A 26,959-nucleotide genomic window follows, 5' to 3' on the forward strand; every position below is an offset into this window, starting at 1 on the left:
TGTGTGTGTGTGTGTGTGTGTGTGTGTGTGTGTGTGTGTGTGTGTGTTGAAGGGTGGAGGGGGCTCTTAGAACCACATCTTCTCGTTGCCAGGGGTAGCATAAGGTTTCCACTCTGGACTCCTGGTCCACGGCGGGGAGCATCTAAGTGGGTCAGAAGGAACTGCATGCAGGAGATAGAGCCCCTAGTCACAGGCACGTCAGGACCCCCCAGCTCTGGCGTTTTCACTCCTGACTTAAAGAGGAGAATAGTCCTCAGTGCTCGGCATAAAAGCCTCAACTGGGTACAAGATGGACAGAACAGAATTAATGTAATTTATGCAATGTCATTGAGCTCCAGGTACTGCGCTAGGTCTTCCTGTGCTTTATTATCTCATTTAATCATCACAATGACCTACAAGCACTTTTATTATCAGCTCCATTTCACAGAATAGGGAAAGTAAAGCTCAGAGGAGTTAACTAACAACTCCACATGGCAGGGAGTGGAGGCTTCAGACCCACTTCAGACCATCTGTTTCCACAGATACATGCTCTTTCCCTCAGCTTGGTGGTTGTCAGAATGGAACTGGCATCAGAATCACCTGGAAGGCTTGTCATAGCACAGATCTTTGTCGCCACCCCTAGAGTTTCTGATTCAGTAGGTCTGGCGTGGGGCATGAGAATGGTCATTACTATCAACTTCCCCAGTGATGCTACTGGTCTGGGGACCCCACTTTGAGAACCACTGCTCTATGCCGTGTTGCTCGCCATGAGGTAATATCCTCAAGACAGCAAATGACAGCCCAAGTCCTACCAGGAAGCAGCAAGAGGCTCTAGACTGCACACTTTATGACCTGGTGATGGCAGTAAGTGCATGGCAGGGTGGCGAGAGCAGCCAGGGGCAAACCCGCCCGTCCAGTAAGGCTTGGCTGTCAGCTGGACCGCAGGTTCTCTCTGTTAATGCTCCCCTCCCCTCCCTGCCAGGTTCACCCTGTGGGGAGTGGACAACACAGGACGACGCTCCAGGCCAAGTGACGTGATCGTGAAGACCCCTTGCCCAGTGGTGGATGATGTCAAAGCCCAAGGTAAGAGACACTGAGGCCAGCAGAGTCTGCAGAGGGATGCTCCAGGGACCTCCCCTCGCCATGGGGAAAGGGGGAGCAAGAGAGTCAAACAGAACAACCTGCAGTTCAGCAGGGAAGGGGGAGAATTCAAGGCTCAGGACAGGAGCATCTCCTTTCCAGGAACTCCTCAACCTCTGCCTCTGGCGGAAATCTGCATTGCATCCCGTTATTCCACATAGTCTTAAGTCAGAGAGCCAGCGGGAGGTACTGGTGAAAGCCCCAGACACACATGGCGATGCACCAGGTGCTTAGGTACATGGTACCAGGTGCTTTAGTACCTGTGCCCTCTGCCCTCAGAATGCTGATCGGATAACTTACTCTCTTCATCTTTTTTGGTACACATCTGAAAGATTAGCATAGGAAGGCTACAGATTTAGAATTAATTGCTGTATCACTCCCTCCCTACCAAAGATGTGTCAAAATCTTCATTCTGTATTTTAGAGTTGTTATGGACCAGTTCTTTGGTAAAGAATTGTCCCTCTTCAGTGCACCAGAATGAGCCCCTGTCAATTAGGAAGAGTTTGTTTTCAGTCAACATCCATTACACGAATAGCACACTTCTCGCTGCTGCTTCTTCTCCTGAAGCTCCCTGGAGGTCTTGATATCGTCACTTGCTCTAAGGCTTATTACATCCCCTCCACAACCGGAATTTAACTCTCTTGGGCACCACTTCTGTGGGGCTCTGGCACTAGTTAAAGTGATCTGATCAACTAGTAATTTCTATTAACAGTTGGACAGCTAATGGACCGATAGCATACGCACATTAACAGAGATGGTGACTGATGCTAGAAGTTTAGGTTGTGCAAGTTTTAATAAGAGAAATGCTGTTGCCAAGCTGGCATGTGGTACCCCTCAGATCACCTTAACTGTGGCTCCTGACTCCAGCTGTATGAAGTTGGCCATGAGTTGACACAATCCCACAGTGTTCAAAGGGTGATTCAAAGTCACAGTGGGTAGAGAGACCTAGACCTACCTTAATTAAAATCACTGATGCTGTAGCACTTTACACCTTCTGAAAGGACTTTCATTTATTGCCTCATTTAACGTGCATGGCATGGTAAAGGCACTGTTATTTTCAACACAGAAATCTGATCACATAACGCCTCTTCTTACAACTCTTTAATGGATTGCTATTCCTCTTGTGATGAAGATCAAAATATGTAACAGGCATATTAGGACTTAAATGGAGGGACCCTTGCCCACTTCACCAGCCTCTTCTTGCCCACACTCCCTATCAATCTCTGTATTTCCTGAAGCCTCACTGCCTTTCTCAGTTCCTCCAACACACCATTTCCATTTCCAACACGGAGCCTTTGCACGTGTTAGTCTCACTACCTCAGATACTCTCCAGTTCCACCCCTTTCACTGATTAACTCCTCTCAGCCTGCAGATCTCAGAGCAAGTGTCCTTCCTCAGTACGGAAGGGGTCCAGGGCCACTGCTAGATGCCCTTATAATACCATGTTTCTTTCTTTCAGAACATTTATCTCAGTTTGTTATTATAATGCCTTGTGCAATATCTATTTACCTCATTAGACAGTGAGTTCCATGAGAGCAGAGTTCTGGTCTCTGTTTGCCTATGATTATGTCCCTAACACTTAGAAAGGAGCATGGTGACTGACTCGTTCCAGGAAACGTAGACTCTGGAGTCAGACCACCCAGGGTCAAATTTCTGCTCTACCATCTAACTACTTGACCTTGAGCAGGTTACTTCACCTTGTGCCTCAGTTTACTACTCTGTAAAATGGGGTGGGGCATAATGGTACCCTAGATAATAAGTTTCTAGAGAGAGTTAAATTAGTGAATTTATGTACAGTGTTTTTAAGTGCCTGTCCAGTAGTAAGTATTCAGTAAATATTAAGGAGTATACATTGTGGGATTGTGTCCCTCATGGTCAACCTGATACAACTGGAGTCAGGAGCCATGAACAAGATGATTTTCAGGCTACTAGCACATCAGCTTAGACACAATATTTCTCTTATTGAAACTTTCCCAACCTAAACTTCCAGCATCAGTCAATGTCTCTGTTAAGATCATTAACCATGCCTAGAGTTTGTTCTCGAGTAGGAACTCAATAAATATTCATTTATTTATGTACTTATTTATTTTTATTGGAGGATAATTGCTTTACAATGATGTGTTAGTTTCTGCTGTACAGCAAAGTGAATCAGCTATATGTATACATATACCCCCTCCCTCTTGGACGTCCCTCCCCCCTAATCCCACCCATCTAGGTCATCACAGAGCACCAAGCTGAGCTTCCTGTGCTTTATAGCAGGTTCCCGCTATCTTTCGATTTTACTCATGGTAGTGTATGTATGTCAATCCTAATCTCCCAATTTGTCCCACCCTCCCCTTCCCCCCCGTGTCCACATGTCCATTCTCTTTGTCTGTGTCTCTATTCCTGCCCTGCAAATAGGTTCACCTGTACCATTTTTCTAGATTCCACATATATGCGTTACTATATGATTTTTTTTCTCTTTCTGACTTACTTCACTCTGTATAACAGACTCTAGGTCCATCTACAACTCTACAAATGAACCTATTTCGTTCCTTTTTATGGCTGAGTAATATTCCATTGTATATATATGTACCACATATTCTTTATCCATTCATCTGTCATTGGACATTATGTTGTTTCCATGTCCTGGCTATTGTAAATAGAGCTGCAGTGAACATTGAGATACATGTGTCCTTTTGAATTATGGTTTTTTCAGGGTATATGCCCAATAGTGTTATTGCTGGGTCATATGGTAGTTCTAGTTTTAGTTTTTTAAGGAACTTCCATACTGTTTTCCATAGTGGCTGTATCAATTTACATTCCCACCAACAGTGTATGAGGATTCCCTTTTCTCCACACCCTCTCCAGCATTTATTGTTTGTAGATTTTTTGATGATGGCCATTCTGACCTGTGTGAGGTGATACCTCATTGTAGTTTTGATTTGCATTTCTCTAATAATTAGTGATATTGAGCATCTTTTTATGTGCCTCTTGGCCATCTGTATGTCTTCTTTGGAGAGAGGTCTGTTTAGGTCTTCTGCCCTTTTTTTTTTTTTTTTTTTTTTGCGGTACACGGGCGTCTCCCTGCTGTGGCCTCTCCCGTTGCGGAGCACAGGCTCCAGATGCACAGGCTCAGCGGCCATGGCTCACGGGCCCAGCCGCTCCGCGGCATGTGGGATCTTCCCGGACCGGGGCACGAACCCGTGTCCTCTTCATCGGCAGGCAGACTCTCAACCACTGCGCCACCAGGGAAGCCCTTCTGCCCATTTTTTGATTGGGTTGTTTTGTTTTTTATATTGAGCTCCATGAGCTGTTTGAATATTCTGGAGATTAATCCTTTGTCCATTGCTTCATCTGCAAATACTTTCTCTCACTCTGAGGGTTGTCTTTTTGTCTAGTTTATGGTTTCCTTTTACAGTTTGCATGGAAACACAAAAGACCCCAGATAGCCAAAGCAATCTTGAGAAAGAAAAACAGAGCTGGAGGAATCAGGCTCCCTGACTTCAAACTATACTACCAAGCTCAGTAATCAAGACAGCATGGTACTGGCACAAAAACAGAAACATAGATCAGTGGAACAGGATAGAAAGTCCAGAGATAAACCCACGCACCTATGGTCACCTAATCTATGACAAAGGAGGCAAAAATATACAATGGAGAAAAGACAACCTCTTCAATAAGTGGTGCTGGGAAAACTGGACAGCTACATGTAAAAGAATGAAATTAGAACACTCCCTAACACCATACACAAGAATAAACTCAAAATGGATTAAAGACCTAAATGTAAGACCGGACACTATAAAACTCTTAGAGGAAAACGTAGGAAAACACTCTTTGACATAAACCACAGCAAGATCTTTTTTGACCCACCTCCTCGAGTAAAGAAAATAAAAACAAAAATAAACAAATGGGACCTAACTAAATTTAATAAATATTTACTGAATGAATAGAATATTGCCCCCATCTTATAGATGTAGACACTGAGATTCGGAGAAGAGTAAGTAAGCTGACCAGGGTCACAAAGCTAGCATCTTACAGGGCCTGCGCTCAGACTCATTATTTGACATCAATCCCTATTTTGCTTGCAATGTTAAATTAGATATTTAGAGGATTATTATGTAAAAGACTGAAAACCTTTCTTTGTCTCTCAATACTGATGAAGAAAAGACATATCAATACATAAAAAAATAGTGTTCAATTTATATAGCAAAATAATTCTCCTTCTCAGGATTATTGGTGTCCACTGAGATGTTATAGTAGAATGGAGACCCTTAGTATAAGACAAATGTGCTTCTCTCTGGAGTGAGTGTTGCCTGGTTTGTAGGGTATGGACTGAATGACTTTTGAAGGTCTCTGAAATCCCTTGATGATGAAAGCAGAATCTGGGGTTGAAAACACCTAGATGAGAGACTGGGAAGGACCCAAGTTACCCTTATTTCATCATCTGTTGATTTCTTACTCCAAGCCAGAGTAAGAACAGGTGTTGAGAAGGTGTCCCAGCTATTTCCGTTTTGGAGAATTTGCTGATGTCCTTGCCAGCAGTGGTAGGCACCTTGGACTTGTTTGCTGAATAGGCAGCAGGCTGGTTGGACATCAGTGGGGTGAATAGCACGTAGGAGAGATGCCAGACCGTGCCACCTGCAGGAATAGATGGATAGAAGCAACTCTGGAATAAAGAGTGGCCAGCAAAGAATAACCTGCCCAGGAGAGACCGCTATACTATTTCTCTGTGGGGCTTCTTTGTGTTAATCTCATCCCCAAAGCATATCAAGATGTGCTTCTGACCATTTGTGCTCCCTGACAAAGAAGACTTTCTGAAATCCCAGCAGACCAGCTGGGAGCACGAGAAGCAACTTAATGCTGAGAGAATGAAATAACATTCCCAGGTCCCGTTATCCTTCAGCCAGAGAGGAGTCCTGTACGGGGCACATGTGGAGATTAATGAGTTAGACTAATTGAGGACATCCTTGCAAATTAATACAGGCCTGGCCGTTATGCCAAAAAACATAAGCTTTGCCTCCTTCAAACCCAGATGGCGATCATAAATAGAGCTCACTTGGGTTGAGCTTACAACTAGTGACAAATGGGAATTACCTTTTAAGTGACCCAGAGCATGACCTCAGCTCCTAATTATCTAGCAGGAAGCCAGACCCTATTTCTTTTTTTTTAATCTTATTTATTTTTTTATACAACAGCTTCTTATTAGTCATCAATTTTATACACATCAGTGTGTACATGTCAGTCCAGACCCTATTTCTTATACGATCATTTTCCTAAACTAGATACTTTCTATGAAGAATTTTACTGCCTTATGACAGTAAAGTCACTGAGCAAGGAAGTTTCTACCAATGTTTTACTGAAAACACCCTTTTCCCAGCAGGAAAGGCTAGTCAGTAATAAGGTCAACCTAGTCTCTAGGTTGGGGCATGACCTTCAAGGGTTCTTCATGTGGCTTCACTAAGTGAAGGCTAGTTCTCATTCATCTTTCCTCCAACATCCATCCTCCTTTCCTGATGCCAAACATAAATCCTATCCATTTCTTCATTTCCTTCTTCCACAGTCATTTATTAATTAATACCACAATCTGGTGTTCGATGCTAAAGAAACAAAAAGATCTAGGCTCAGAATCTATTTTCAAGAACTTTATAATCAGATTTCATGAATTTATCAAATCAGACAACTTATCTTAAGCCCTTACTAAATAGCTGGTCTAGGCACTGGGGGCAAAATTCCCCTGCCTCATGGAGATTATATTTAAGCAGGGGTGACAAAGCAAAAAAGTAGCAAAATAAGTAATATTTCAGGTAGTGACATATGTTATGGAGACATATAAGCAGGGAAATGGTTTAGGAAGGCAGGGGGTAGAATTTCAACTAGAGTGGGCAGAGAGGAAGGAGAAGGAGGAAAGCACACAGATATCTGGAGGTGGTCCATTCCAATAGAGGAGCCGCAGTGCAGACATCCTTGGCGTGTTTGAAGAAGAGAAAGGAGGCTCCTCTGGTGAGAAAGATGATGAGAAGGAAAGGAACAGGAGAGGAGCTCTGAGAGGCTGTGGGGAAGATCCTGTAATGCTTGGTCATCAGAGTAGGCAATGGGATTCTGCTAGGGACTGGGATGGGAAGCCCTGGAAAACTTTGGGCAGAAGAATGACATGATCAGACTTAATGTTACAGGATCGTTCTGTCTACTTTGTTGAGCATGGACTCCAAATATTGGGTCCAAGGTGGAAGTGGGAAGACTGATTAGAAGGCTATGGCAATACAGAGGAAAGATGATATTGTTTTCAACTAGAATGATCAGGATATAGGTGATGAGAAGTGGTCCAATTCTAAATTATTTTGATGGTAGAACTAAAAGGATTTGCTAAATGGATTGGATGTGGAGCATGAGAGAAAGAAGAGTTCTTCCAGCCTTATCCTATATTGTGAAAAGCGATGTATAGAGGTGTGTCCAAAGTGCTTAGCTGAAGCAAGACCACCTAGGTCAGCTAAGCAAGACCACCTAGTTCAACTGCTTGTGATTTTTCCCTGGCAGACCCTAGCAGCCTATGTGAAGGTAAAGGAAAAGCAGAAGATGGAGCAAGCTACTTGAGGACACTAGCAATGGGCCGCGTAGATCAGGTTAAGTAGAAAAGGATGTAAATACAGGACTGATGCCTGGAGTGAACGAAGATGTCAAGGGACTTGGGGTTTCTGTCATTGAAGAACAGATTTGGTAGCAATAAGAAGTATAGGAACCATGAAAAGAGGTTGTGTTCACAGTACATATGTGATATTTGGATTTATTATTTCAGAGATGGAGAAGTTCTCAGCCCAGTGCTTGGCTTTGATGATGGGGGAGTCTCTAGACTTAAGCAGGCCTTTCATTTTGGCAGTGAAGTCACCCAAAATGGTGATAAGAAATGAGGTGGAGAAGATAACCAGATGCTAGATGCTGCCATGTCTGGAGAAGCATAGTTAGGAAGTGAGTGGTGGGAAATAGAAAGAGACAGGTAAGATTTTAAAGTGGACGGACTTTTACATATATTGAGAGAAAACATTGTTTTCGGGGAGGCGGCTCTTTTCTGGTGTATGAGAAGGATCCCTCAATACTGGAGAAGGTGTCATGCAGGTTTCAGCCAACGCAGGGGTATGGAGGGAAGGAAGAGTGCGTTCCAAGGTCAAGGGTGAACGGAGAGTTGGTTGCCACGTAACAGTGTTGGTCCCAGAGGAAGTAAGAACGTTTTGAGAGAATGGATGAGTATAGAACAGTGGTGCTCAAAGTGTGGTCCAGACAAGCAGCATCAGCCTCACCTTGGAACTTGGTAGATATGCCAGTACTCGGGTTCCAGCTGAGACCTACTGGATCAGGAACTCCAGTGGGAACCAGAAATCTGTGCTTCCACAAGCCTTCCAGCTTGTGAATCAAGTTGAATTCTCAAGTTTGAGAATCATTGGTGTGAAGGAAGCACAGGGCAGCATGGGGAGAGAAGGGTCGGGGAGAGGACAGACAGACTTGGAGGATGGGGGAAAGGGGCTTTGCAATTTGGACAGTGCTTAGAATGACAAAAGTGTAAAGCCAGTTGGGATTCATTGTCCTCAAGTTTTCACGTGGAATTCTATGGTCAGTTACTTCAGTGTGGGGACAGACTGGGGTTTCAGGTAGCTCCCCCCGAAATAATGTAAATGATGACTTAGGACCTCCGTTCAGGAGACTTTTGTTACAGCAGCCGAGGAAGCCATTGGCAGAAGGTATAGGTGCTTCCCAGGATTCTTATTTCATAGGAAAAAGAGCAACCACTGCTGGGGGATAAGAAAGCTCCCTTCTGCTTGGAGTCACTCCTCTCATTTAAATAAGACTATTTCCCCACTCTTGGACTCTTGTGTTTCAGCCTCTCTCTGTGTCATGGCATTGGGAAAAGCATGATCTAGTAGAGAACCAGTAACAGGAATTTTAAAAAATAATATCTGCTATTGCCCAACTCTCCCCCTCACTCACTTCCAGACACCATGGCTTATTGCTGCTTTCAGGTCTGCTGCCCACCATAGCTGGGGGGGCCTCCGTGCTGGCATTTCCTCCCCTCCTATGCTGTGCCCCAGATATCCTCACAGATCGTTCTCTCCCCTCCTCCAAGCCATGGCTTGAATGTCATCTTTTCAGTGACACCCCTCTATTTAAAATTGCAATGCCCCACGCAGCACTCCCAATGCTCCTTCTCCTGTTTTACTTTTCCCCACTTTCTAGCACACTGTATATTACTTATTTATTATGTGTATTGCTTAGCTGAATGTGTCCTACCACCAGACTGTAAGGGTCATAGGATGAGGACTTTTTGTCAAAGTTTCTCCCTGGTGTAGCCAAGTACCTAGAAAAATGTCAAGCACGTGGTAAGCACTCAGTAAAAATATTTACGGAATGAATTAATGAATAAAAGTGTACTTGCTTTGTCCAGACATCATGCTAAAGAAATGCTTTACATTCGATATCACTCTTAGCCTCACAATAACCTTGGAAGATATGTGTTATTAACCATCACTGAACAGACAAGGAAACTAAAACCCAGAGAGGTTAAGTAACATGTCCAAGGCCACACAGCTAGTGTAGTGGAGCCCAACTCCATTTGATGTCATGGTGCCTATTCCTTTTTTTTTTTTTAACACCTTTATTGGAGTATAATTGCTTTACAATGGTGTGTTAGTTTCTGCTTTATAACCAAGTGAATCAGTTATACATATACATATGTTCCCATATCTCTTCCCTCTTGCGTCTCCCTCCCTCCCACCCTCCCTATCCCACCCCTCTAGGTGGTCACAAAGCACCGAGCTGATCTCCCTGTGCTATGCGGCTGCTTCCCACTAGCTATCTATTGTACGTTTGGTAGTGTATATATGTCCATGCCACTCTCTCACTTTGTCCCAGCTTACCCTTCCCCCTCCCCATATCCTCAAGTCCATTCTCTAGTAGGTCTGTGTCTTTATTCCCATCTTACCCCAGTTTCTTCATGACCTTTTTCTTTTTTCTTAGATTCCATATATATGTGTCAGCATACAGTATTTGTTTTTCTCTTTCTGACTTACTTCACTCTGTATAACAGACTCTAGGTCCATCCACCTCACTACAAATAACTTAATTTCGTTTCTTTTTATGGCTGAGTAATATTCCACTGTATATATGCGCCACATCTTCTTTATCCATTCATCTGTTGATGGACACTTAGGTTGTTTCCATGTCGTGGCTATTGTAAATAGAGCTGCAATGAACATTGTGGTGCATGACTTTTTTTTGAATTATGGTTTGCTCAGGGTATATGCCCAGTAGTGGGATTGCTGGGTCGTATGGTAGTTCTATTTGTAGTTTTTTAAGGAACCTCCATACTGTTCCCCATAGTGGCTGTATCAATTTACATTCCCCATGGTGCCTATTCTTAACCATACTTTTGGATCTGAAGCCTTCAGTCCCAGCCCTGTTCATTTATTCTGATGCCCGAGAGATATTGGCTCCCTTCTCTTTTTTTTTTTTTTTTTTTTTTGTGATGAAGCTGTGTATGTAGACACCCTGCCATCTCTTCACCTGCATTTTAACTATTCCTGAACACCATGCATGTCAAAGAGAGGGAAGACAGATTCCTGTTTTGGAAAACTCAAGACTTCTGTGAAGCTGAAAGCTGGGTTAAATTATAACCAAAAATATCTTATAGTCTAACTTTCTTTGAGTTAGTGAATTCTTGAGATGCTATGAAAGCTAATGAAATAATATCCATAAATTCCCTCATTGGAGATAGGAGGGGCCAGAAATATTCGGTCTCTAGGAGCCTAGCGTGTAGATTTTTCTGAATATAATATCCCATTTACCGATGAAGGCTTTTAAGCACACCCTGGTGTTAGATTATCTTGGTTTTAGGAGATTTACGGTAGAAACTGGGACTATCCCGCCTGGTCTCAGGCACAAATGCTTCTGCTAACGGGAAGCATTAGCCTACTGTAGCTGGATATTACTATTGTGTTAGGAGAATAGTAAGTATGCCAGAAAACACCTTCTCAGTCATCGCTGTTGCTCAGCAGACTGTCACAACCAGAGCCTTAGGCCTGTGATGCTATGTCCCATCACTGGAAATAAGAACAGATTGACAGCAGTAAAAGGATAAGAGAAGGGACCCCTGGGCTTCCCTGGGGGCACAGTGGTTGAGAGTCCACCTGCCAGTGCAGGGGACACAGGTTCGTGCCCTGGTCCGGGAGGATCCCACATGCCGCGGAGCGGCTGGACCCGTGAGCCATGGCCACTGAGCCTGCGTGTCCGGAGCCTGTGCTCCTCAACGGGAGAGGCCACAACAGTGAGAGGCCCGTGTACCACAAAAAAAAAAAAAAAAAAAAAGAGAAGGAACCCTGAACCTCCCTGTCTGGGCTCTGGTCTATTCACCTGCGTTTCTGCACTGCTGGTCATTCTTCTCTAAGTACGTACTCCCTGCCTCCCAGTGAACAAGCACAGCTCTTAGAATAGTCCTTCTGCTTCTTTCCATTTCTACTCCAGAAATGACAGACTCCCTGCATATCTACTAGGACTCTCTCTTACTTGGAATTTATGGGCCAGCCAGGGCAATGTCCTCTACCAGAAATAGTCACCCCAGAAAGCATCCCCCAAGACTCTGCCTCCTGTATCTTAAATTGGTTAAACACTACCATCCCCTGAGCAGGTGCAAAAGAGCAATGGAAGATAGAGTTTTAAAGCTTGACTCCAGCCCACACTGGCTATATGACCTTGGGCAGGTAACCTGGCCTCATTTGTAGCACAAAGACATTCATATTCATTGTGCAGTGGTGGTATGAGGATTAGAATTCACACATGTAAAGTTCTTGGCAATCAGTAGGATGTTAATACATAAATACCAGAGCTCTTTATATTCTATATAATTTTTATTTATATTCTTTCTATTCTATATAATAAATACCAGAGATCTTTATAGTCTAAATCACTGTCCACTTTATCTCTTGATCTTATTTTAACAACCTGAGAATTTTAAAGTCCTGAAAATCTGAATGGATTTCTCAGCTGAAATTATTTTTATTGCAGCTTAAAGATGCTGGTTACAAGGGTTTAATTGCTAAAGGGTTGGTACAACCCAGGTCTGGAGATATATCACCAGAAACCCTCCACCAAAGTGGATTCAAATGACTGCCAAGGTCATAAATTTCATTCACTTAGCTAACATTTTTTGATCTATTATTTTGTCTGGCCTTATTCTTGCCACTCAGGACACTGGGGAAGTGAGGTCTGGCTCCTGTTTTCATAGGCAATGGGCAAGATAGACAAAAAGGGAAATTATTGCAATGCTTGGGCAGAGTAGAGGTAGAAATTTTATTCATTCCAACCCAGGAAACTCTTAAAATGATGACTCAGTCATCGCCAGCAGCCTTGAATTCACTTGGAGTAGTGACAAGGGATCAGGGCCTTTAGGCTGACAGGGGGTTAAGTGGGCAAAGTCTGGCTTAGAAGCCTGTAGACTTAGTCTCTTCATCCCCTGATTTAACACTGGATCTGAGAAAAAGCTCTCCAGATCTCAGTTCCCAGCTGTTTAGAAAGAAAATGTGAACAAATCTCCTTTCTGACAGGTTTAATGAGAAAATATTTAATGATAAAGTGCTTTGAGCTCCACAGGAAAAAATGCCAAGGCTACACAAATTCATTGCCCCTTTGCCACATCACCAAGTTCAATCTTAGCAATGTATACCTTGGAGGCAGAAATATAAGAGGTATAAATTAAGCCAAAAGATCACTCGTTTGGAACTGCAGAATGCACTGGATTCAACGTACATGTCAGCACAGATCTGCAAGCTTGCCTTCTTTCCTGTCTGGGTGGCCCTAGCTAAAAGATCCGCATTCCTGCAGTCAGGGGGCTAGGTTGCTCTTGGCACTGTGGCTACTCCAGGTTCTTCACGTTGCTGGAGGCGTAACCTGACAGTTCCTGACCTCATCCCTGAGCCGAAGGCTGCTCCCCGCTGCCCAGGGCTGCCCCATTGCTTTTGCAGGACTCACTTTGTACCCAAGCATGCAGCCTAGAGGTGCAGAGGAGTTAACGCCTCATGGGGGCAAATGTGAAAAGTCCCCATGGACCAATCCTGAATGGGAGCTGGATATAAAGTCTTCTTCTGTTCTTCCCCAGATGGACCAGTGAGGATCCAATAGCTTCATACAACCTCTCCTGCGAAACATAGCCATCAACTCCTTAGAGCATTTTCTTATATTCACTCTGCCTCCTTTCTTGCCTCATTTCTCTCTATCCTCCGTCCTGCTTCTCTGGGAATGCATTTGCCAATACAGTATCAATCTATGAGCTCTTGTCTCAGGGTCTGTATTATTAGGAAACATGGGTGAAGACAAAGAATATTATCACCTAAGTTGACCTTAGAGAGATTCTATTTGAAGCCTTTCATTGTATAGAAGAGAAGACTGAAACCTGATAGGGCAGTAGGTTCAGTATTCTTTGAGTAATATCACACACACACACACACACACACACACACACACGCATGTATATATACACACACATATACATGCATATACACACCTATGTGCCTGTATTTATAATCATTTATGTATATGTGTGTATATATATATATATACGTGTGTGTATATATATATGTATGTGTGTGTGTGTGTATATATGTATGTATAATCTTATTTATTGGCCTTTTCTCCCATCCTCAGAAATAGCAGACAAGATCTACAATCTCTTCAATGGCTATACCAGTGGGAAGGAGCAGCAGACCGCCTACAACACGCTCCTGGATCTGGGTTCCCCCACTCTCCATCGAGTCCTCTACCACTATAACCAGCATTACGAGAGTTTTGGAGAATTCACCTGGCGGTGTGAGGATGAATTAGGCCCCAGGTAATCAGTAAACTTCATTATCTCTTTTAAAGACCTCAGCTTTTTGAAATTTTGTACGTCTTCCACTATAATACTGCCTTCATGAATTTGCAGATATCCTGGGTGAGCTTAGCTGCTGTAAGTCCTGTGCTTCTAGACAGCTCAATTCATACTGATTAGTTATGGATAAGCTGTATTTATGCTGTATTTAAGTCAAGCCATGAATGCATTTCCTGAACTCTGAAAAAACCTTTGCCCTTGAGTTGTTTTACCCCCTCCTTATCATGCTGACACAGCATTCCAAAGGCTAAACTGTAGGAGCCCAAAGCTTAGTCTTTTGAAAGAAAATTAGGAATTTTATTGAAGAGGTTATCCAAAAATATTTACTGCATATGAACTTTACATATGTTATGTGCATTATACAGACGTATTTCGAGCTAAATTCTACATTCTCTTGAAAGGCAGAATGGGGGTAGCCAATGACCCATCTTGACATCTAACCTGGCCAAAGTTAGGATAATGTAGTGTTTGCCAACTTGCCCTGGCCCCAAGGCTACAACTTCCCAATACTCTGTACTCCTGCTTTTAGGTTATATAGCCCAGATAGAGTTCTTGGAAAGAGAGGAATGGGAAGAATGCATAGAGATAACACCTTTCCTTTGTTCCATTCAACATGGCTGTGTATTGCTGCTCTGAGAAGAGAAGGTTTCTCTAGAAATACTAAGATTTTCAGATAAACACAGCGAAGAGGCTTTTCACGTGGAATGTCCCCAAACTTATCTGTCCCCAAACTATTTAGGAGTTCATAAAGAAAAAAAAATAGGGGAAGGAAGGAAGGGAGGGAGGGAAGGAAAGAAAGAGAGGAAAAAAATAAATGAAGAAAATCAGTACAGTAGGATCCTCGGGCACTCAGAATTCTTGCTGTCCTGCCAAAAGGGATCAATAAAAGCATCACCCGAAAGTCATCCCATTTGTCTGATATCTGATCAATTGGAAAGGAGACTTAGTCTCAGGACGCCTCGTATGACCTGAATTTATAAACTTTTCTAGAAGACCATTGTACAGGACATCCCCCGCCCTGCTACCTATTTTCTTACTTTTGAAGAAAGGAGAAAATTTAGGATTACCTTCCTAAAATAAAATGATTTTATGTGTAAGGTCAGGAAGAATCTTTCTGCATTCCATAAATTATTTCCCGAAGTTTATAAAGGTTGGTTATTCTTGGGCAAACAGATGCCATGGCTATAGACAGGACACAGAGGGAAATATATAAGGGGGCTTTAATTTGTTCTGTCTCAATTTTGGTAAAAAGCAAACCCTGGGTTAGAAGGTAGATATGTATTAAGAAATAGCCTCCCTGCTCCATACCTTACCATCACTCCTGTCCTTATTATTACTCATACCTAATATCATCCCCTCTCTCCAGCTCTCTCCCCAATTCCCTTCATGCTCTCTCCTCCCTCCTTCTGACATTTATTGAGTACATATATGCAGTTCTTTGTCAAGGAGCATAAATGTCACAATTTGAATAGCACTAACATTGCATACATCATCTTGACTTCCAAGGGAATTTGGACTGCTTTTAAAATGTCTCTCTTGTAACTCAAGAGTCAGAAGGAAAATTGGTTAATGAAGAAAGTGCGCAGGGGAAAAAAATGCCGATCTCATTGTAAAGCAAGGCCTGCTGCTGACTTGACACTGTCTTCTCAAAAAGAGAAGACTCTCAGGAGTCTTCCCAGGAGACTCTTTCATGTGTAGTACTGGTTTTTTAAGGCTATATATTAGGGGGGAAAATTGTAGTTTCATTAGCTTGTGGAAAATCAAGTTTCGCTTTTCAGTGTCATGGATCTGGGGGAGAACCACAGGAAACAAGAAGTCTCCTGCCTTGAGATACTTCACCACTTTGGAGTTAGTTGTGAGAATAAATAGAAAAGGGTCAGAGGGTACATATGCCCTGCAAGCAAGCAGAAAGTATTCCCTTGCTTCAGTTAAATCCAATTCCATTAAAATTCATGGAAGCCTCCATGAGAGTTGAAATACCTTGAGGACAGCCTTGGTCGCATTGCTCTTAAGAAAGAAGAAGGCTCTGAGATGGTCAAGGACATACCCAAATTAATTATTATCTTTTTTTAAAAAGGGAGCAATGAAAATAGCCACAAAAAACTCCATGGGCTAATTAAATCCATTTGTTTGAAAGGATGGCTAGGATGTGTTCCTTTGTCCATTTCTTCAAGATGAGGCAGATGCTGCCCTTTACTCTTTCTTCTCTCCCCCTTCGTCCGCATCCCAAGAATGTGTCAACAGCTAATGACATGCAGCAGGATAGATTAAGAGGAAGGCCACCAAAGTCCCTGTTGATGACGACTTTTGGAAAGCCTGCTTGGCCAAACAGCAGAGGCTGATGGGCAGAGAAGAGGCAATCTGCATAAGGTGTGACTTAGTCGGCAGAGTGTTTGTTTGATCTTCTCTGACCCACCATTGCAGTGGGAGAAAATTTGACTGGCCTCCGATGACCTCACACTCTCTGGGTCCCTTGACTTTGCTGCCACAGCTCAACACCTTGCTTCCAATGTCCGTCATCCCCACCCGTCTCTCGCTTGCCCTCCTAGGAATGCGGTGAGCTCACCCCTTGTGATGCTCGTAGCCAGAACGGAAGAAGAGGCATGAAATGAATGTGCTTCTTGTTCTTGAGAGCTCATTCTAAACTTGGTGAAGAAACTTCCAGTTTCTGGAAAGAATTGTTGATTGAATTAGAAAAGAGATGCTTCCTCACGTGTGAAGTTAGCCTAGCAGTTGATAAATACTGCAAGGGGTCCTGTTCATGAACTTTCCAGAACAGAGTTTAGAGCCTCACATGGGCTTGTTGGAATAAGAGACTATTCTTTCATGGGTCTCTGGTCACCCGTGGTTTTTTGAAGAAGGGAAAGAACACAGCTAAATGAGGGGATCCCCGTTCCTTCACTTATCCTAAGTGTTCAGAGTCAAAGCCAGTGTGGGCTGAGAACTGGCCATCAGGCAGTCCCATCTCTAACACCAGAAGTGGATGCCAAGAAGAGGCCGTACACCGGTGAGCTAGATCCTGGCGACAGCCCGCTTCCCCAAGCTATGCGCAGGGGGTCTCACATCCTGTTCTTGGCCCAGTGGGATCACTCCTTTACCAGTGTGTGTGAACTTGGGGAGACCTTGCCCTCCTCTTCCCATTCTCTCAGGGATCTGCAACAGCTCAGGTGCCCTCTCATCACCTCGTCTTCTTCCCACTCTTTGGATGGGGTCTCAGGGGTCTCAATGGCGCTAGCCTCCTGACTTTCCGAGGGAGACTGCAGAACAGAGCAGGAGCGCACCTGGGGGTTAACTAGGTGCTGCGTGCCACTGGGAGTCTGCATTTTCCCAAAGAATGACCCTATGTCAATATGCACTGAGGGCACTATTGTTCGTGCCCTTATTACACTATAATTACCTTCATACAGGCATAATGAGTTACACTTGATATCCCCCAAAGTGCAATATATTGGCGGCTTCTACTCAGTTCAGAAATACCCTTGAATCCAGTCAGACACATTATTTGTCATTTAATGGTGATAAATTACTGGCTTTAAAGTAAATTGATCTGATTTGTCAGCTCTATGATTTGAAAAGAGCATAAATCCCCACTACAGTATGTCATTTTCTCTTCCTTATTTGTCCTTATTGCATTTTGTTTCTTTGTTTCCATTTTGGTGCCCTACTTTGCTCGTCCGTCCTTATTCATTCATTCATTCTTCCATTCATTCATTCATTCTTCCATTCATTCATTCATTTTCTTGACAAGTATTTATGGAGGTTCCCCCTCTTCTAAGTGCCAACCATGGAACAGTAAGCAAAATAAAGGGGGCTCTTCCCTCTTGAAGTTTAAAGTCTCACACTGTTTACCTTTCCTGCCTTCTCTTCTTTCTAACCTAAGCATCCTCCATGCTTGATCCGTAGGAAAGCTGGCCTCATCCTTTCTCAGCTTGGGGATCTCAGCAATTGGTGCAATGGACTCCTTCAGGAACCCAAGATAAGCTTGCGACGCAGCTCCCTTAAGTACCTGGGCTGCCGCTACAGCGAGATCAAGCCCTACGGACTTGACTGGTCAGAGCTTAGCCGGGACCTTAGGAAGACGTGTGAGGAGCAGACCCTGAGCATCCCTTACAACGATTATGGGGACAGCAAAGACATCTAGCGCCATGATGCCAGAGAGCAGCTGCCAGAAGGAAGCAGGAGAGAGGAGGGGAAATATCTGGGTTGGTGTGTGGATTTTTAATGTTTTTAAGGGAACGTTCAGACCTCCACAGGCAACATCTAAACTAGGGAGAAGGTGATCCTTGCTTCCTGCAGAACTTCTCGGGTATCATGTTCTCCATCTGTGTGGTCAGTAAGCCTGCTAGCCAGGGCTTCCTAAATTTCTTCTTAGGGAATTACTTTGGGGCTTGTTTTGCGGTTAATTTGTTTTGTTCATTTTTTGTCCAAGAGGTTCATCAAAATGCTCGGGTTCTGCCATGCTTCTCATGAAAGGGCCATTAGGTGGTGCACCCTGTGCTCACTGAGTTCCTATGTCCCTTGCACCTGGGGACAGAGATGAGGCCAGAAAGTTGTAGAGTGGCCTCAGACCCCAGCCTCAGATGTCCTAGGAAAGCTCTCACACTAAGAGCCTAAGCTCTGCTCACAGAGAACAACAGCAAGAAAACTGGGAAGGTGGCCCCTGTGTAGGTCTCATGGTTTCCGCCCCCGGCCTTCCGATTGCTATCTTCACACTGCAAAGGTGAACTTCGCCTCCATTATGGGCCCTGGTCGGCCTCCTGGATTTTTAAGGGAATTAAATCTCCTTCTGGAAGAACTCTGCCTTCTCCTCTGAACAATGTATCTTTAAGAGGCAATAAAATGCTACCTGTCTAATGCACCTGCAGAGCAGTCTACCTGGGAGTCTGGTTAGCAGTCCATGTTCTCGAAAAAGAAATGTAGTTTCTTCTTTTAAAAAGCTCCTGTACCTCCAGAGTGAACTTCTGCAGACCAGTAGTGCACGTCGCATGCCCGGATTCTCTGTGGTGTCTGCGCCGCTTACCTTGCACAGATCCGTCCTGGCTGATGTACGCTCTGGTCAGGACGGGTCAAGGCCTCCATGTCAGTGTTTTAGTGAACTCAAGTTATTACCCATCACAAAACACTTCCGTCCATTCTCCCCTTTGCCAAATTTGCTTAGTTATGTTGCTAGTTTTGCAAATCATTTCTCTGGGTGAGGATTCCATTTTCACCCCCCATCTAGTTGCCAGGAGCAGCAGAGGTTCTGTGTAGGTGAGCTCCCCTGACCACAGGTAAGGGCCAGGCCACTGCTTCTGCCCCGCTCCCCGAGCATTGGCAGTGGCACAAGTGGGGACCTGGCCAACGGGAAGTCCAGCCTCTCAGAAAGAGCTCTGCAGGGCCCTGTGGACCAGCAATGGCCTTAATTGTCCTCACACACCTCAGAGGCCTGAACACACACGTTCAGCCACCCTGCCTTTGACCAGGGCTCCTCATTTGGAAACACAAGAGAAAGGTCAGGAAGGAGATGCAGAATCTATAAGGCTTGTCATTGAGCCCTACTGAGTTTTTTCTAAGTGGTTAGAATGACAGAGCTTGGTTATTGAGGGCTTACTGTGTGCCAGACGCTGCTCTAAGCGCTTTACCTATCGCTGAATTCTAGCAACAGCTCGTTTCTTACCTACCTGAACCACCATTTGAATTCAGGCTGTCGGACTCCAGAGCACAGGATTGTAAACCCTCGCCCTCCTCAGCTCTGCTTTCCACGTTGCCTGGACGCGCAGCTCTCCCTGGCCCCTGCCTCCGTGGCACAGATATGCCTGCAGTGCGTTGCAGTGGGAGGAGGGCACAGTGCATCCTAACCCTGTAGCCGGGGCGTCCTTTGGGACCACGGATCTGCAGCACAAGCCTTCTCCCCGCCAGTGCCTGAGAGTGAGTGAGCCTGTGGCAGGGCTGCAAGCACAGGTGACCTCACGCCCCTCTCTGCATCTTTCTGCAGAAAGATGGAAAGACAGTATATAGACTCTGGAATGCAGCCCCCTCAGTTCCAGAGCAAAGGCTGGCAGAAAACTGAGACCCACCTGGGGTCAATGCCGGGCGGTGGGTGAAATGCCTCAGAAACCAGTGTCTCACCTTGACCGAAGAGGAAGGGGTACAGGAGGCAGCAGTGGGACCCCAGCCAATGGGGCGGGGCCTTGGTGAGAGCTGGTTTTGCCGCTGCTACTCCTTTATTCAAGTCTGTACAGAAAGCTGGATCTGCACAGCAGAGGACCAGGACCTTGGGCCAGAGAGAGGGGCCGGGGAGTGGCATCAGGGACACCGTTCCCTGTCCCTCCTTCTGTGTTATTAAAATAAAGCACGCTCACGCTTTCCCTCCCTCCTCCCGTCTCCCCCCAGGTCCATCCTCATCTTTGTCTGCTTCTCCTGCCTGATACCCTTCCTCCTTAGCCCCGTCCTTCTCCCTCCGTGACCCTCTCCCTCCTTCAGTGTGCCCTGTGCCCTCCACACATACACACAGTATGTGCACACATGCACACACAACACACACTCTACACAGTATATACACACACTGCCCACACAAAACACACACTACCCACACTGTACACACTCGACAGAGTATATACACATATTACACACACCAGACACATGCACACACTACACACGCAACACACACACTACATGTGCACACACTACACACACGCTTTACAAACTCTGCACAGTGTATACACATACTACACACACACACACACACACACACTACACACTCTACACACAGTATATACACATACTACATGCACAGTATACACACTGTACCTGTGTACACACACACACTATAGACTCTACACATTTACACACTACACAAACTATAGGCACACACACTATACACATACAGTGTGCACACACCCTATATGTATACTGTACACACTACACATAGGCACACACACTACACACACACACTACATACTACACGCAGCCACAGATGTACACACACTACATCCACAGTGTATACACGCACACTACACACTGTACACACACAACAAACACACTATACACACTACACAGAATATACACACACATAATATACAGACACACACTATATATACACAGTCTACACACACACTACAGACACACACATTACATACACAAACTACACACACACACACACTCTACACACACACATACACACTGCACACACAGCCTCTATGCCTGGGTCCCACCTACTTTCAAGTTAAAAATAAGGCCAATATGAGTGGAGCAGGAGAGAGTGCTCAGGCCCCCTGAGGATTTCACTCGAGGATTTTGCCCAAGGAAGGCAAGCTCGCTCACACCCCGACGACACTGCCCACAGTTTGACTGCAGGAACCCATTCTGACTAGAAGGGTGACGGACGGGGCCACTATTAAACCTCAACTTTCCAAGCTGCCAAACAGATCTTAAGGGAGTTGCTTATACCCACCAACACTCTGCCAGCCCTGGGATCCCACGAGGCCACTGGTGTTTCCTCCTGAATGGACATGGCCCACTGTAATAGCACTAGACCTTTAACGGAGTGTGCGGTTGTCTTCCGTGGAGTTTGGTCCGTTCATTACTTTCAGTTAATCGCACTTCTTGATATTTGAAAATGTTCTATTAAAAAACTGAGTGTGAAAAAAAACCACTTTACTACTATAGAAGGAAGGGAGAGTATAGTGTGACCAACTTCAGGTATAGCAGTATTGTTTAAAAGAGAATCATTGTACGATTATACAAATGGAATAATCAACTAAATAATAAACAAAGCTGTCAGTAAGTGTCGGGTGTGTGGATGTTACCGGTGTCTTTTAATAATCGGAGTGATCTGGTTAGACCAACTGTGGAATTATTAAAGCTTTAAATGTTATACTTTAGATTCTGTTGATACATACATAGGTCTTATAGCCCATCATCTTAAGTAGAAAAAAACTTAAATCCTTCACAGCAAATTATAAGCTTATTGTTAGGTACTAGCTATTCTCATCTTCTTTCTACCATCGCCAAATAATTGGCCAATGAAATGTATTTATTGCACATCTGCTGCATTTCAGACACTGTGCGTGGTGCGGGAGATACACTGGGTGGTAGGACAAGCTTGTTCTCTGTCACCGAGAATGGCATTTTATAGGGAAAGTTAGACATTGAACCCATCATTACAAGGGTGACAAGAACTATGACAGAGACGTACAGGACTCTATGGGAGTTGCTGAAATTTGTATGTTGGGCATCTAAGAATAATGTTGCAAAAGGCCCTGCCTGACACATTCTTACCTTGCATTCTGTAGAGGCATTTGGGAGAGGCTGGCTATTATGAACTGTAGCTCAGAACCTCCATCTTTTCTGCCCCCTCTCTACAACGTAACTTTAAATAGATGTTATCTGTGCTGCCACCAGCGCATGTGATTCCCTTTAAATTCTTCAATAGCCAGCTATTCAGTGCCTAGGCGCTAGTTGGCCCTCTTGAAAAGTAACCGTGACAGTTCTGGTCTGTGCGCGCAAGTGAGAATTATTAAAAGAAGACAGACTGGCAGTTTTAAAAGACGGCCCCATAAATTCTTCGACACGCCTCCCAACTAGAATGGTGTTCTACTGCCTCTGCCCTTGAGTCTGGGCAGGTTGATGACTGTTTTGACCAATAGATGAGAATGGAAGTGAAACTCTCTGACTTCCAAGTCTGAGTCATAAAAGGCCTTGGGGCTTCTGCCTTTTTCTCTGGAACTCTTACTCTTGGAGAAGAAATCTGAGGCCACCGTGCTGGGGCCACCATGCTGGAGACGTCACATGTAAGCACTCTGGGCCACTGTCCCAGCTGAGCCCAGCCTTCCAGACATTCCAGCTAAGGCACCAGACACATGAATGAAGCTGTCTTGGCCCCTCGAGACCCGTCCCTCTGCCAGCTGCACACCACCCAGCGACCTCTATCAATGTCACATGGAAGAGGAGCATCACCTGCCAAGCCCCGCCTGAATTCCTGGCCCTGAAAATTATGCAACACAATAAAATGGTTATTGCTTTAAGCCACTGTGGGGATTGGTCTGCTAAATAAAGGGGATCGGATGAGAGCTCAACGGTGTCTATTCCACCCAGCCAGTGACGGAGCATCTAAGTTTCTGTCCCGGGTGTGAATTCACCGTGAAAAGAAGAGGTGATTTTCCCCGGGCTGGGCTATGTAAGCATAACGTCCCTCTCACCACCTTGCAGCAGTGAATCTCTGCTGCAACAGAGAAGAGCAAAACAGAAGACTGGATGCTTCACCCCAATACCTCTCAGAGGGCGAACCTCAGGAACTTAGTGGAAGCCCTGGGAAGGGGGACAGTTGTTCCAGGGCCAGGGAAAAAAAAAAAAAAAAGAGAGAGAAAGGAGGAGACAATTGGGGACAAAATAGGAATAGTAGAAGAGAAGGGTTTCTTCTAATTATTTTGCTCTTCTGCCCCTTTGCATTTGGAACTTCCTGGATGTGAATGTGTACATCCCACACTTAAAGTGTGCCAGGCACTGTGCTAAACACTTTAACTGCAGGCTCATCCTCCATCTTCATGCAATTCTGTGAACTGGATACTCTCAGGAAAGAGGAAGCAGAATCTCAGAGATTTTATGTAACTTGCCCCAGTTCACAGTGAAGTAGAAGTAAGACCTCTCAACCAAGGGCTGTCTGACTCTAACCATTACACCATCCTGCCTCCGCCATTCATGAGTTGGCTTCTTATTGAGTTTCCTAGAAAGGGAAGAACTCCCACTGAGATTTTTTGCAAATCACTAGCTGGTTACCCTATGTCAGACCATTAAAGAGAATGTGGCTGGATCAATGCAAACCTACCACGATTAGGAAAACAACTCAGGGTGCATAGCTGGTTTCCAAGCTTGTTTGCTTGTCTGTTTGGCTTGGTTTGGGATTTGTTTGGCTTGTTTTTTGTCTGTCCCGTGAGGATAATGCAGGGTCAAGAAAAACCGTGACTCGAGCTCTATCTGTTGAACGTAGCCTTGTGTTGGCTTTTCATGGTTCTTTTGCCCTGTTCTCTGTGCTCTGCATGCATCCTTGGTAACACCCGATACTTGAGTGAGATCTTGGGAAACAAAAACCTGCTGCCCTTCAGGACAGCATAGCTTGTCATGTTGATCCAGGACCCAGCCTGATTTTGATAACCTACTGGCTCCCAGCCCTGTTTCCATCACCACCTCCTTTCTCATTGTCATTTCAAGTGAACCAATGAATGAGCAGCTTAGTGTCAAATGAAACCTCAGTGTTATACAGAACAGCTGACAATTTCTCTTGATACATGTGGGACTCCAGGCTTTGGCTCATGTCTGCACTATTCTAAAGTGAGGGGGAAAAAATCCCCCTCTTTGTGCCAGGGCTTTGCAGTGTGTGCTGTAATTGAATTGATTCCTGTAGGAATGCACAGGTTTTGATATCTTGTTTCTTCACCAAAACTGCCTTTTCTTAGAGTTTATGAATATGTCTGTTCACACAGCGCTACCCGTTAGTGTAATTGATTTCTTACTCCCTCTCCCAGGAAGAAAACCTCAGCCATATTCTGCGCTTAATAATTAGGAGCAACTTCCTTTGTTCAGAAAAATTCAAATGTCAGGTAACCCTGAGGCCTTTGTTGTCCAACGAGTCAGACAGTGTTCTGTGACCTGCTGGCTTAGAGATGAAACCGTCTCCTGCCATGTCCTTGTGGTGTCCCGAGACCTAAGAGCCTGTCGATAAGACAAGGTTGGACATGCCTTCACCGCCATTTTGCCCCAGTGACTGTTGAGTGTAACTTGGTAATGCCCATACTACTCAAAAGCCAACTGCCTCTCTGTCCTCAGATCCATTCCCCAGCCTTCTGCTGCTCTGCTCTGTGTCACAGAGAGCTGGCTCTTGCAAGCTACATTTTCCACACAGCCTTGCCAACAGGCTTCCAGCCCGTGGGACAATGGCAGGCACTTGTGGAAGATTGGAGGACAGGGAGAGGAAGGAAACCAGTGTATTTCTTCCTCTCTCTGACTGGATGGTGTCGTTAGCATCTTCTTTGTGGTTCCAGCTGCCTCTCTGGCCTCAGAACTCCTCCAGCAAACTCCTGCCATGCTTTCAGCTCCCTTTAGGTGGCTCCAAGTCCTGAGTTTTAGTAACACGGTCTTATCTCCTCAAAGCAGGAGCTTCCCGCCGTTGCCAATCTTTGGGTTGGCCCACGATTTTTCACATGCCCTTTCTGTTATTCCAAAGCCTTTCTAATTAGTTTTCCATTTTGAATTTTCTCTATTGAATTATCTAAAATGTGTTCTGCTTTCCTAACTGGGTCTTAACTAATACGTACTTCAAACTAAAAATTATTACATATCATATGACATAAAAGTTTTATAACTCTTTAGGATCTGAATGACAATCTGGAACGTAAATTCTGATGACAAAAGTAAAGAAATTTCCATAAACTTGAAGGTAGATCGCAAGGATGGCGAATGGGTTTTCACTTGAGTGCTAAATTTGATCAAGTGTAGTGGCTGCCTGTGATTTTTTTATTTTCTTTTTTTCTTTGGCTGCGTTGGGTCTTTGTTGCTGTGCGCAGGCTTTCTCTAGTTGCAGCGAGTGGGGGCTACTCTTCGTTGCGGTGTGCGGGCTTCTCATTGCGGTGGCTTCTCTTGTTGCGGAGCACGGGCTCTAGGCTTACGGGCTTCAGTAGTTGCAGCACGCAGGCTCAGTAGTTGCAGCACGTGGGCTCAGTAGTTGCAGCACACGGACCCTAGAGCACGTGGGCTTCAGTAGTTGTGGTGCGTGGGCTCTAGGGCACGTGAGCTCAGTAGTTGTGGCTCATCGGCTCTAGAGCACAGGCTCAGTAGTCGTGGCACACAGGCTTAGTTGCTCCGCGGCATGTGGGATCCTCTCAGTTCAGGGATAAAACCCACATCCCCTGCATTGGCAGGCGGATTCCCAACTACTACACCACGAGGGAAGTCCCACTGCCTGTGATTTGAAAAGGATTCTGAGACTGGATCTGTATCTGGCCAGAAGGAGTGGTGAGATGAGTGATGAATGCCTAACATGGATATGGAAATGCTGAATGGCAAAATGTGTGCTATGCATTTGTCTTCCCTAACTTATAGAAAAAGAATAGACACAGAATACCTAAAATCAGGACTATACAGGAAGATCACTTATGTATGCACCGTGATATAATATAATAATGTCATATAGCTTATGACATATACAAAAGTGAATATAGATTCATTGTGCAATGATAATGGAAATAGAGTGAGAACAAAAAACACATTTCTGAAACCTCTGGCCCCATTACTATGTGATCACTTTCACAGCTTTTTATTTATGTTTTCTGAACTGTCTTTTTTCATTTCTAAATCTGTATTTTAAGATAGTGTTAATGGTGTTAATTTGGTATCTTAGGTGGCAGGAAACAAAGGATTTCCAAGTCTCCATCTGTTTCTGCCTCTTGAACAGTGTGTCAGTGAAGATGCAGTCAAGATTTCCACAGAGAGGATTTAATGTAGGGAATTGGTTAAAAGATACTAGAGGAGCAAAAGAGCAAGACTATTTGAAATACTGAGATAACACAGAGGTATGAATAATTGCAGGAAGCAGCCGCCCTTCTTGGACTCAGAGAACAAAGGGAGGAAACAGAAAGTGGGTTTCCTCAAGGAGAGGCCATTTGCTTGGTGATGGAGTTTCTTTGTGAGAACATAATAGAGCTGGTCCTTCAAGGGCACAAAGATGACAGAGACTAGAACCAACTGCTGCCGCCACGGTAAAGAGCCATTACATGAAACTGACAAAAAAGAACAAGTTTGCAGTGTTTCAACAGCAGCATCACAAAGCAGAGGACAAGAGCGTGGGTTTCAGCAGAGAGACAGTAGCTTAATAACTGGCACAAGTGGCCTGGAGATTAAACGAGGTAATGCTTTGGAGGCGCTTAGCACAATGCCTGGAACACACCTGGTAAGTGCTCCACAGTATCGGTGCTCCCTGGC

At 44.6% G+C, this 26,959-nt stretch overlaps 1 protein-coding gene across 3 annotated transcripts in view; it reads left to right on the forward strand.

The window, feature by feature from the left end:
• The window catches only part of ASTN1 (astrotactin 1), a 332,481-nt gene extending 314,335 nt beyond the window's left edge, over positions 1-18,146 (forward strand). For 2 of the 3 annotated variants that reach the window (XM_027086238.1, XM_027086237.1), the window contains exons 21-23: positions 962-1,062; positions 13,783-13,966; positions 17,909-18,146. In XM_027086238.1, coding sequence (XP_026942039.1) covers positions 962-1,062; positions 13,783-13,966; positions 17,909-18,146 — 523 coding nt within the window. Of the gene's footprint in view, positions 1-961; positions 1,063-13,782; positions 13,981-17,908 lie in introns of those variants that run through there. The other variant, XM_027086239.1, reaches the window with a different exon arrangement.
• The last annotated feature ends 8,813 nt before the right edge of the window (positions 18,147-26,959 follow it).

Source organism: Aethalodelphis obliquidens, unplaced genomic scaffold (assembly GCF_003676395.1).
Source record: "Aethalodelphis obliquidens isolate GAN/ISIS:26980383/991018 unplaced genomic scaffold, ASM367639v1 scaffold55, whole genome shotgun sequence".
NCBI lineage: Eukaryota > Metazoa > Chordata > Mammalia > Artiodactyla > Delphinidae > Aethalodelphis > Aethalodelphis obliquidens.